Source organism: Anolis sagrei, chromosome 1 (assembly GCF_037176765.1).
Source record: "Anolis sagrei isolate rAnoSag1 chromosome 1, rAnoSag1.mat, whole genome shotgun sequence".
Lineage (NCBI taxonomy): Eukaryota > Metazoa > Chordata > Lepidosauria > Squamata > Dactyloidae > Anolis > Anolis sagrei.
The window spans coordinates 318,158,018-318,170,600 of NC_090021.1; the positions used below are offsets into that span (position 1 = coordinate 318,158,018).

General features: G+C 43.7%; 1 protein-coding gene across 1 annotated transcript in view; it reads right to left on the bottom strand.

Moving 5' to 3' along the window:
• Positions 1-6,816, bottom strand: part of CLMN (calmin) — a 105,792-nt gene extending 98,976 nt beyond the window's left edge. Inside the window, exon 1 of the mRNA XM_067462978.1 lies at positions 6,130-6,816. Within this exon, the coding sequence (XP_067319079.1) occupies positions 6,130-6,211 (82 nt within the window). The 5' untranslated portion in view covers positions 6,212-6,816. The remainder of the gene's footprint in view (positions 1-6,129) is intronic.
• Between the last annotated feature and the right edge of the window lie 5,767 nt (positions 6,817-12,583).

A 12,583-nucleotide genomic window follows, 5' to 3' on the forward strand; every position in this document is an offset into this window, starting at 1 on the left:
GAGCAGAAACATCTCGATCACAAAATTAGATCTAATACTGCATATGGTGACATGTTGCTCATCTCTTGATCTATTAAAAAAAAACAAGCAGTAGCATATCAGTGTTTCAGACAGGAGTCTTCCTTGGGCAAGGATTAAGCTCTGACATGCCAAGTATGTGTCCTACAACTAAACTACAGCCACACTTCTCCTTTCAATGAAATAAGCATACAAATTTGCAGCTCGATTTGGGATTGAGCCTCAATGAGTTCAGTGAGACTTCTATGTGTACATGTGTCTTTAAGTCACCTGTCAACTTATGGTCACCCCATGAATTTCATAGGATGTTTTTGGCAAGGAATACTCAGAGATGGCTTGTGGCGGCCTTCCTCTGAACTATAGCTTACAGCTCCTGATATTTCTTGGTACTAGTCCTAACTAGGTCTGCCCCTGCTTAGCTTCCAAGACCATATGGGACCTGGTATCTGTATCTTCACTGTAGAGATACAGTGAAGACATCTGCCCTTGTGATTTGCTACTCTGCTGCTGAGTATGCATGCCCAGTGTGGAACACACCTCACCACGCTAAAAAAGGAGATGTGGCTCTTAATGAGACATGTCGCATTATCACAGGATGTCTACGCCCAACATCACTGGAGAAATTATACTGTTTAGATGCTATTGCACCACCTGACATCCGCTGGGAAGTAGCAGCCAATAATAAAAAAAAAACATGCCAGTGACATCTCAGACCCATCCTGTTTGAATATCAACCAGCATGCCAACACCTTAAATCAAGAAATAGTTTTCTAAGATCTACAGCTCAGCAAGCAAGAGTCCAAAAGTGGCAGGAAAAAAGCAGCACCTCAATCGGTGGCTGATACTGAATGAGAGACCTCCCACCACCACTGAGCAAACAAAAGACTGGGCGACCTCGAAGGCGCTGAACAGACTGCATTCTGGCACCATGAGATCAGAGCCAAGCCTAAGAAATGGGGCCACAAAGTGGAGTCCATGACATGCGAGTGTGGAGAACAGCAAACCACTAGGCTTGGGCGGTTTCGTTTGTTAATTTCGTAATTCGTTATTAATTCGTATTTAAATTAGCTTATGATCCAATATTGAGCCATGCAGGAATAGTGTGAGGAGTAAATTAGATTCGAAACAATTTTTTCAATTTATTTCGTAATTATTTTGTAATTATTTCGTAATTATTTTGTAATTATTTCGTAATTATTTTGTAATTATTTCGTAATTATTTTGTAATTATTTCGTAATTATTTTGTAATTATTTTCGCATGTCTGGTGCAAGTTTTATAGTTGTTGTTTGTTTTTTCACACCAACAGTCAACAACAGAGGGAGAGGGAAGCTTCAGAAGTTCCCCCTGTCCCATTTGGAGGTGTTTTTTTTAGCATATTGCGCAATCGCGTCCGCCATTAACAAATCGATTCGTAATTATACGAAATTTCGTATATTTCAAAAATTTTAAAAGGAAAATTTCGGAATTATTAAAAAAAACGAAACGCAAGGGCCCCCTAAAAACAAAACGAGTTTAGAACCAAATTTTCCGTGGTTACCCAAGCCTACAAACCACAGACCATGTATTTGCACAATTAAAACTTGTGCGCCAGCTGCGCCCGTACCTTGGGAAGTCTGATCTGGCCACAGTGGTCCACGCTCTTGTTACATCCCGAATAGATTACTGCAACACACTCTACGTGGGGCTGCCTTGGAAGACTGTTCGGAAACTTCAACTAGTCCAACGGGTGGCAGCCAGATTAATCACCGGAGCGTCATACAGGGAGCACACCACTCCTTTGCTATGTCAGCTCCACTGGCTGCCGATCCAGTTCTGAGCACAATTCAAAGTGCTGGTTTTGACCTATAAAACCCTAGACGGTGCCGGCCCAGCGTACCTGTCTGAACGTATCTCCTTCTATGTCCCACTGCAGAGTTTAAGATCTTCTGGGGAGGCCCTGCTCTCGGCCCCACCTTTATCACAAATGAGGCTGGTGGGGACTAGGGACAGGGCCTTCTCAGTGGTGGCCCCTCGCCTGTGGAACTCACTCCCCGGGGAAATCAGGTCATCAACATCTCTCCTCTCCTTCAGAAGGAAGCTGAAGACATGGATATGGGACCTGCATTTGGGTAATCTGGCAGACTAACAAGGTAATGATGATTAGAGTTGGAAAGGATTATGGTAATGCTAAATGGATTGACGGATTTTAGAACTCGATAAACGCGGGCTGTAGATCGGCTTTTTAGTTGATATTGTATTAATTGTATGTTTCAACTATTGTGTTTATTGTTATTGCATTTTTATTGTAATTGTTGGCATCGAATTGTGCCGGATGTAAGCCGCCCTGAGTCCCCTCTAGGGGGTGAGAAGGGTGGGGTAGAAATACCCGAAATAAATAAATATTACAATACAGTCTGAGCCCTGCCACATGCACAATGGAGGACCTTCTTACATCAACACCAGAAGCACTCCAAGTGGCCAGCTGCTGGTCAAAGGACATATAATACAGTATAATGCCAAGTTTGCAAACTTTGGTTTTTTAAAAAAATACATTACACCTGTACACTTGGTTCACTTCTGATATGATAAATAAATAAAATGGGACCTGGTGCTTTCAATGTATTAAGGCTACTTCAATGGGACTTGCTCCCAAGGAAGTGTGCTCACTGCTTAGGAATAAAGACAGGCCTGAAAGCAAGCTAAGCCTCCATGACACATATATGCTGGCTCAGTTCACAGAAAATAGATTGAATCACAATACAGCCAAAACAAATCATAATGAGAGGCATATGAAAATATTTCTTCAGCCATGTGATTGTGGAGAAGGAAGCAAGGACTGACTAGAGGCAACAATTTATCACATTGCAGCAAATTTTCACTACCCCCAGCACATTTATTTACTTTACCCAGTGCAAATGCTAATATTTCTATGCTACTTAATGAGAGTAAAACAGAAAAGAGGATAGGTATCTGTGGAATTACAGATGCAGGCATACAGATACTCCACCAAGAGTCAACCAGCTTCCCTCTTATACAGTCTGCTCATTTATTCATTATGTTTAATTTACAAAGAAAGAATGCACGCTCAGGATCAATGCTGACTAATTAATGGTAATTAGTCCATCAACAGGAGTGCTGAAAGTTTATGTCAATAAGGCCCTGCCCTTTAGGAATTTACAATCTAAATTTGTCACAGTGGAAGCAGAAGCAGGGATGTGGGATGGAGGAAACAGAAGCATAGAATATGTATGTACTCGTATTTCGGTGACATTTGCTTAGGCTGGGTTACAGTGACAGATGGAGAAATTTACCAAGAACTAACTGATGTTATATCTTGATTGAGTGCCAAGCTTAAAGAGGACAAGATTCATACATCCCAGCATGCTTTGTAAGAATCCCACCCACCAGCAGGCATTGGGAGACTACCGGTTATTGGCAAGTGGTTCACTTCACCTGTTACTTCAGTGATAGGTAACCTGTGTCCTTCAGGTGTTGATGAACTACATGTCCCATTAGCCTTTACTTTTGAGCCTACTAGTGAGTGCAGATAGAAACTACATCTGGACAGGTCACAGGTGGACCATTCTTGGTTTACCTTCGACTGATCCAAATGTTCTAATACTGTACATACATATTGAGTATTATCTGAAATGTTTGGGACCAGAATGCATTGGATTTTGGATGTTTTCAAATTTTGGAATACCTGGATTTCCATCGGTGAACCTTCTACACATAGGCCTGAAGGTGATCTCATACAACATTATTAACCATGCTGAGTCTGAAACATAATGTATCTCCATAATGTATATCCATCACAAAACAAAGGGACACCTTAGAATCATAGAATTGGAAGAGACCTCCTGGACAATCGAGTCCAATCTCCTGCCAAGAGGCAGAAAAATCACATTCAAAGTACCCCTGACAGATGGCCATCCAGCCTCTGTTTAAAAGCCTCCAAAGAAAGAGCCTCCACTCCAGGGCAGAGAGTTCCACTGCTGAACAGCTCTCACAGACAGGAAGTTCTCCCTGATGTTCAGGTAGAACTCCTTTCCTGTAGTTTGAAGTCATTGTTCCATGCCCTAGTCTCCAGGGCAGCAGAAAACAATTTAGCCCCCCCCCCTCATTTCCCCCGCCCATTTAAATTTTTCACATGACAGCAATGTCATTCTCACAGTGGATTTGCAGCAAAGGCTGCAAATCCCCTATAGAATGAATGCAGTTTGCCCCCACTTTATTAATGGCCTTGGCTCAATGCTATGGAATCCTGGGAGTTGTAGTTTGGTGAGGGACCAGGACTCTTGGGCAGAGAAGGCTATAGACCTTGTCAAACTACAGTGTAGATCAGGCATGGGCAAACCTGGCCCCTCCAGGTGTTTTGGATTTCAACTCCCACCATTTCTAACAGCCTCAGTCCTTTTCCCTTTTCACCTCAGCTGCTTAAGTCTTAGGAATGGTGAGAGTTGAAGTCCAGAACATCTGGAAAGCCCAAGTTTGCCCATGACTGGTGTAGATGAACCATCAGAAAGCAAAGGGATTGCCATCTTATCCATCCCTGTGGACACTTTTGGATTTTGGAGCATTTAACTTTTTAAAAATCTTGGGGGGGGGGGAGTGATGTTCAAAATTCGGGGGGGGGGGTTAACTCCACCAATGATGAAATTGAAACTTGGCACTCAGAACTCCCAGTTTTGGAGTTGTAGTTCACCGACATCCAGAGAGGACTGTAGACTTTAACAATGATGGATCTGGACCAAACTTGGCACGAAAGCTCAATATGCCCAAATGTGAACACTGTTGGAGTTTGAGGAACAGAGACCTTTACACTTGGGAGTTGTAGTTGCTGGGATTTCTAGTTCACCTACAGTCAAAGAGCATTTTGAACTCCACTAACAATGGAATTGAACCAAACTTGGCACACTGAACTCCCATGTCCAATAGAAAATACTGGATGGGTTTGGTGGGCATCGACCTTGAGGTTTGGAGCTGTAGTTCACCGACATCCAGAGAGCACTGTGGACTCAAACAATGATGGATCTGGACCAAACTTGGCACAAATACTCAATATGCCCAAATGTGAACACTGGTGGAGTTTGGGGGAAATAGACCTTGATATTTGGGAGTTGTAGTTGCTGAGATTTATAGCTCACCTACAATCAAAAAGCATTCTGAACCCCACCATCAATGGGGCCAAACTTCCCATACAGAACCTCCATGACCAACAGAAAATACTGAGTTTTCTAATGGTGTTTGGTGACCCCTGTGAAATCCCCTCGCAACTCTACCTGGGGTCCCAACCCCCCAGGTTGAGAAACACTGTTCTAGGGCATAGTGGAGCACCCAGTAGTGCAGCAGATTAAACCTCTAAGTCGTTGAACTTGCTGACCGAAGGGTTGCAGGTTCAAATCCAGGGAGTGGCGTGAGCTCCCACTGTTAGCCCCAGCTCCTGCCAACCTAGCAAGAAGGTAACCGCGTGCTATGCAGTCATGCTGGCCACATGACCTAGGAGGTGTCAGTGGACAACGTTGGCGCTTTGGCTTAGACATGGAGATGAGCACCAACCCCCAATGTCCAACTCGACTGGACTTAATGTCAGGGGAAAACCTTTACCTTTGCCTTTACCTTGGGCACAAGTTGTTTCAAAATCCCCAGCCTGTTTGTTTACATATGAGCAGAAGATTTGGAATTAGTTGGCCTTTAGGAATTATCTCCCACCAACCTCCTCCTTGCCTTTCCCAGTTCCTTTTCACCGCAATTATTTTCTCCTGAAGCCTACACATCTCCAGGGCTATACAGATCTCTTCCTCTCTTTCCAAGGAGAGAGAGAGAGAGAGAGAGAGAGAGAGAGAGAGAGAGGATCCAAGCAGCAAGGAGGGGAAAAGGAAGCCGAGGGGGAGGACTGGGTTGGAAGGAGGAGGCAGGCAGGCAGCTCAGAGTTTCAAGTCCCCAAATAAAATCCATCTGGAAGGCGAACTTCCCCCTCTCTTTAGGTAGACAGACAGACACGCATGTGCATATCCACACACAGGGCAAGGGGGAAAAGGAGGCGGTGCATGGGAGGGGGAGGAAGGGGAGAGGGGGGAAACAAACCAATGTCAGGATGCACGCTCGCTTTCTTCATAGCTGTGTTTACCTTGGAGGTTTTGGACTCGGAGATCCGTAATCTGCCCGATCAGCTCCTCCCGCTGAAACCAGTCCCACTCGCTCCCGGCCATGGCATCGGGGATGGGGTCGGAGACGGTGTGTTATTGGGAGGAGGGGGGGGGGGGAGAGAAATCGATCCAGGAGAGACCCCCCTTCCTGGTCCCTGAGCACCTTCAAATGGAGCAAGAGAGGAGCCAAAGGAGGAGGAGAAAGAGAGGAGGAGAGGCAGGGAGTGATCGGCAGGGGATGGAGGGGGAGAGAGAGGAGAGACCAAGGAAAAGAGGGAGGAGGAGGCAGAGAGAGAGAGAAAGAGAGAGAGGAGGGGAGGGGGAGACTTAAGAGCACGGGATCGGGGCAAGGAAGGCGCTCGGGGCAAGGAAGCCCCCAGACCCCAAACAGCCTAGGAAAGGGAGATCAGGCTGTTCCGGGAGGATAGCTCTCTCTCCCCGACCCCAGGCTTAAGTTTGTCCCGGACGGAAGGAAGCCTGAGGTGTCCAAGTTGCTTCTGGCCAGGTTTCTGCAGGTTTGGGGCAGGAAGCGAAGCCAAGCAAGCAAGGCAACGCGGATAAGGATCGCACCTGGTTAATGTTTACTGGGGAAATCGAAAGAGGCGGAGAGAGCAGGCAGGCATCCCGAGTCACACGCCCGGCCCGGCCCAGCTCCGCTCTCACCACTGGGCAAGGAGGAGAGAGAGAGAGAAAAAATCATTATCTTAATATTGTTCTCTCTCCTCTCAATGGCCAAGGGATTGAAGGAAGGGAAGGAAGGAAGGAAGGACGGGGGAAGTCGGGGAGAGGGAACAATCCCTCTGGGAAAGCTAAGCGAGGGTGCTGACTCAGCCAAGCGGGGGTGCAGAGTTGTTGGCAGCAATCTCTAAATGACAATAACTATTCTTATTCTTATTCTTATTATTATTGCTATTATTCAAATAGTTCTGTGTCTTTCTGTTTGGAAAAGGAAACTGCCACAGGGAAACAGCCCGCCGGGCTTGGAGGTGGAAAGAGCAAGAAGAGGGAAAGACATTCCCGAGGAAGAGAAGTTGAAAGAATGGAGGTGGAGCAAAAGCTTGCTCACCTTTCCACCTGGAGGATCTGGGAGCATCCAAGGTTCAAGCAGAAGCAAAATCTAGGTCTCTCTCTCGAGATATAGATATAGATCTATATAAATAAAAATGTAATGTTTGTTTGTGGGGTTAACATAACTAAAAAACCACTGGACGAATTGACACCAAATTTGGACACAAGACACCTATCAGGCCAACGAGTGTCCATCACCCCTAAAACACACACACACACAAACCCCAGCGGAACAGACTTAAAAACCCAAAAAATACACCATATACATATACACATATGCTCATATACATATACACATGCCACCAGGCATGTAGCCGGGGGAGGGGGGGGGGCTTGAGGAGCTTCAGCCCCCCTCCCCCCGAAATTCTCATGGTGGTTCGCAAAAAGGCCTTACTGGTGCATTATTTAAACTGTTATGTTTATTCATATCATGATCTGATCACCATACTCAATATATCCCATATGCATGGGGGTATTGGGGTAATGATACAAAAGGTTTGCTAGGCTAGACCCTCTTTCACTCAGACTCAGCCCCCCCCCGAAACTCAGCCCCCCCCCCGAACCCCCCCTGAAAAAAATTCAGCCCCCCCCCCCAAAACGAAATCCTGGCTACGGGCCTGCATGCCACCACATTCATACACACACACACACACACACACACGTGTATATATATGCACAAGCACACACAAATATACATATATACATTCCTGGACTGCAACCCTCAGCAATCCTCCAGATAGACAGATTAGAAATAGGTAGGTAGGTATATGTCTATGTCTACACACGCACACGCACACACACACATATATATATGGTAATTTTACTTGAGCATCTATGGATTTTGCTATCCATGGAGGTCCTGGAATCAAACCTCATTAAATACTAAGGGTCCTCTGAAATTTCTTTAAATGTTCAGACAAGAAATTGAGGTAACATGATACATTCCTGGAAGACATTTCTCTTCCTTCTGCTTCAAATTTCTAACAACCACCAGCAGAGCAGGATAAGAAATCTTTCTCTGGCTTGTTTCTAACCCTGCTTTTGTTTTATCCTTTTAGCAATGTTACTTTAGTTTTGGTTGGGTTGTCAGTTCTCAAAAGGTGAAAACACATAGGACTCATTTCCCCTCCCTGCTGGTTTCTCCTGTTTTTGGGGAATTGAATGATCTTGAGATTAGGAGGAAAGGTTTTTTTTAATGGCACAACAATTTACTGGACTGGTTGCCCTGTTTCCGGTGCTTCTGGCTTTCCAGAGTTTGCTTAGACAATGCTTTTGTTATCTGAATGGGAATGTATAATTGTCCTTCATTCCTTGCATTTCTTGTGGGCAATCCAAATTCTTTTGTTCCAGATAAAAGCAAGAAAATAGCACTTAGCCTTTCCAAGCTTCAGAACAGCAGCATTTTGCCAAGTTGCTAAATTCCCAGCAGTGGCACCTTTGTTGCTATTTGGAGTTATGTGCGAAACATAGTTATGAGTCCTTTGGTGCATCAACCTGTGATGACACAAAGGCCAAAAGATTCACTCCATTTGCCTCCACTATGTGACTAGTTAAAACTGCCAACTGTCTAATTAAGGCTGCCACCCCCAAGTTTCCAGGTTTTTGTCTCTCTTTTCTCAAAAGTTAAGACACAGCCCAAAAGCATGAAAACATTTATATTTTGTATGCAAACAATTGCAAGGAAAAGTATATGGATTCAATTTCTGTGGCCACCTTAGCACCACCTAAAGTGGTAGGTCAGTGTGCTCCTGGGCTGATGGTAGCAGTGCTACTTGTAGTCTCCCATATCGGCCAGTTTTTTGCCAAGGAGCCAGACTAAATGTGCCAAACAGCTACTGTGGAGTATTAATAATTTGGCATGATACTAGTGGAGGATTTGTTAGAGACAACAGCAATGGCACCATAGCTAACCCTTGTTAGCCCTGGGTAGAGGGAGGAAATGGTAAGCCACTTCTGAATGTTTTATTTACCATGAAAGCCCAAGGATGAGACAATACAACATGAAAAAAAAGTTCCATTTATGTGCCGGGGGGCGAGATCTGAAAACATGAAAATTGTGGTTGTTATTGTGTGCCTTTAAGTCATTTCCAACTCAATTGGCTTCCAAGGCTAATTGGGATTCTAATCCTGGCCTCCAGAGCGGTAGTCTAATGCCACTGTATCACACTGGCTCTCATAAGAAATATATCCTGACTGAACATTTAAAGCTAATTTTGTTAGAAATTGCAAACTTCTTCAAGCCCCGCTAGTAATTTTGTTTTGTATACGATTTTGTTGCTTACTGTATTGTATATGTATGATTTGGTATGCAGCTTTCCCTTTATGTTTCTTGAGGTTGTGGGAGGGGCTGCAGACCACATGATCAGATCTGAGACTGCTCAGGGCTCAGACTCCATTTTAGAGGACAGACACCATTAGACTTTGGACTGTTAAAGAGTAAACTCATGTTGCTGTTGATTGTAAGAAAGATGCCCTGTGTTATCTGCACAGAGAAACCACTTCAAATCCATCTGTAACTGGGCCAACAAGCTATGCGCCTGTATGTTGAATACATGAAGGTTGTAAGTAAACCAGATATGTTACTTTTAATGAAGTATAATTTATTTTTGTCTCTTGAGAGTATGATATAGAAAAAAAGATATATTTTTTTTGAGAGTAGATGTTTCTGGGCACTGGAAAAAACACTTCTGAAGAACTGCTATATTTTTGTGCATTTGCATAATCTCTGTTGCTAAAAGATCAGAAGTACAACCTTCCAATGCGCCAGCAAGCTAGACTTCAACACAACATACCTACCTCCTTTCTGTTCTGTCTGTCCCTGCATTGTCTATCCAAAATGGCATTGAATGTTTGTCATGTATGTGTACTGTGATCCGCCCTGAATCCCCTTGGGGAGATAGGGCAGAATATAAATAAAGGGTTATTATTATACCAAGGGCCCACTGTATGAGTCTTACTCACTGTCTAGTTTCATTAAGTTTAACAATGCAGTTAACTCTAAGCATTTTCTCTTTTTCTCAGTGCAACAAGTGCTACTCTACTATGTGAGCATGGATGAAAGTGCACAAGGTTGAGGGAGAAGGCTGGGCTGTGATTTGAAATGTTGGATTGGTAAGATCAGGCTCCAGTGACAGGGCCGCTCCTAGAATAAATAGCACCTTTGCCAAGGAATGCATTTGGTCCATTCCCACTCCCACCATCCCTGCTGCCAGTCAGCTTGGCAGTGGTGCCAAGTTATGTGGCTTGTGCAGAACTGCATAGCCAGAACACAGTAAAGCTGTGTTTTGCTGATTTTTATCAAGAATTAATGACCTCACACTGAATATTTAAAAAAGAAACATAAAATAAAACCTAAGCTCGGAATCATTATTTTGGGAGAACTAGTTTCCCAAATTTCTCAGCCAGTAGAGCCATTGGGTCTCTGGCTGCAGGATTTTGGGGGAGTTACACCCCCAAAATTAATAACAGAGGGGCGTGCTTTAAAGCGAATTGATGGCAGATGATTTGGGATCCCCCAAATTTTGGACTGCAACTTCCATCATTCCTCACTATGGGCTATACTGAATAGGGCTGATGAGGCATACAGCCCAATAATGTATAGAAAAATACACAACTCCATCTGTAGTTTGTAATGGACACACTAGAAATTACTTCTTTTTCACAGTAACCTACTGTGTCTGTCTCTGTTTATGACCCAGCTTTCCCCTAACAATGGGAGCTTAAAAGATAAAAAGAAATACAAGTAAAGCCACATGTACCTACAACATACAAAAGGTATTAAATTGTCTATAGAATTAAAAACCATTGAAAATGCTAATTTAAAAACCTAAATTAAAAACAATGCAGCACACCAAAAATGCTGCAGAATGAAAGTAGTACAATTCTCTAACATTACATGCAAAATACTGCAGACTGGGAAAATAGCAGGATATAGAATATTGGATCTTGGCATTCAGAAGATCCAGCCAGCATAACATTTAGTAAGGATTTACTGGAAATCTAGTTCAATATATCTGGATGAAAGATTTCCTACTTCTGCTCTAGGCAGTACAAGCCTTGACCCCAAGGTTATCTAACCACTCCTTTCAGTTCAGTTTCCAGGGCTAACACCCAGCTTTCCAGCCCCTAAGGATATTCATCAGCCACACAGGGGCCACCTACACTATCAAAATAACCCAGCTGCAAACCTCAGCTCTACCCCAGATTCACCTGTGATACTCCACACTGAATTCATATTGCTGTCCAAATCCCAAATCCAGATCAGTACAGCTTTGTTGTTCCTTCTCCAACACAGAAAGAGCAGTTTAGGGAGCTAGATTGAGCTTGGCATTGTGGTTGCGGGAGGTGGGAGGAGAGGAAAGCAGGAAAAATAGGACCTACATCTCCCATCAGTCCTAGCCAGCATAGCCTGTGGTGAGGGATTATAGGAGTTGCATAGTCCTCTTGAGGACTATACTGCAACATTTTTCTGTTTTTAATTGCCATTAAGTCTTAATCTTCATTCTGATCCCTACATCATGGTATATCATTATGCCAAAGTAAGGATGAAGATAGTCACAAATCTGAATTTACAAGTTTTGAACAGGCTATAAATATCAGGCTATCTTGAAGGTTTCTCATTTATAGGATCACTATAAGTCAAAGCCACTTGAAGGCAAACAACATGTGTACAAGGGCTCAATTGTGAACATTTCACTAGCTCCAGTAATATCTTAGTATAGTACAATCCTACAGCAGTGGTTCTCAACCTTTTTTTGACCAGGGACCATTTTGACCAGGGACCACTCTTCAACATTAGTACCAAAAGGGTTACGAATACGTTTTTGGTCAACTTTAGAGGTCTATTGGAAACTAGGAAAATGGGGTTTATATATCTGTGAAATAGCCAGGATGGGAGAAAGAACTCTTGTCTGTTTGAAGGAAGTGTGAATGTTTCAATTGGCCACCTTGATTAGCATTTAATGGCCTAGCAGTTTCAAGGTCTGGCTTCTTACTGACTGGGGAAATCCTTTGATGAGAGGTGATTAGCTGGCTCCTGATTGTTTCTTATCTGGAATTCCCCTGTTTTTGAGTGTTGTTCTTTATTTATGGTTATGATTTTTAAAACTGCTAGGCCATTAAATGCTAATCAAGGTGGCCAACTGAAACATTCACACTTCCCTCAAACAGACAAGAGTTATTTCTCCCACCCTGGATATTCCACAGATATATAACCCCCCATTTTCCTAGTTTCCAACAGACCTCACAACCTCTGAAGATGCCTGCCATAGATGCAGGGAAAACGTCAGGAGGGAATGCTTCTGCAACATGGCCATACAGTCCAGAAAGCTCACAATAACACTGTTTTAGGTTCTTCTTTTAAAGTGC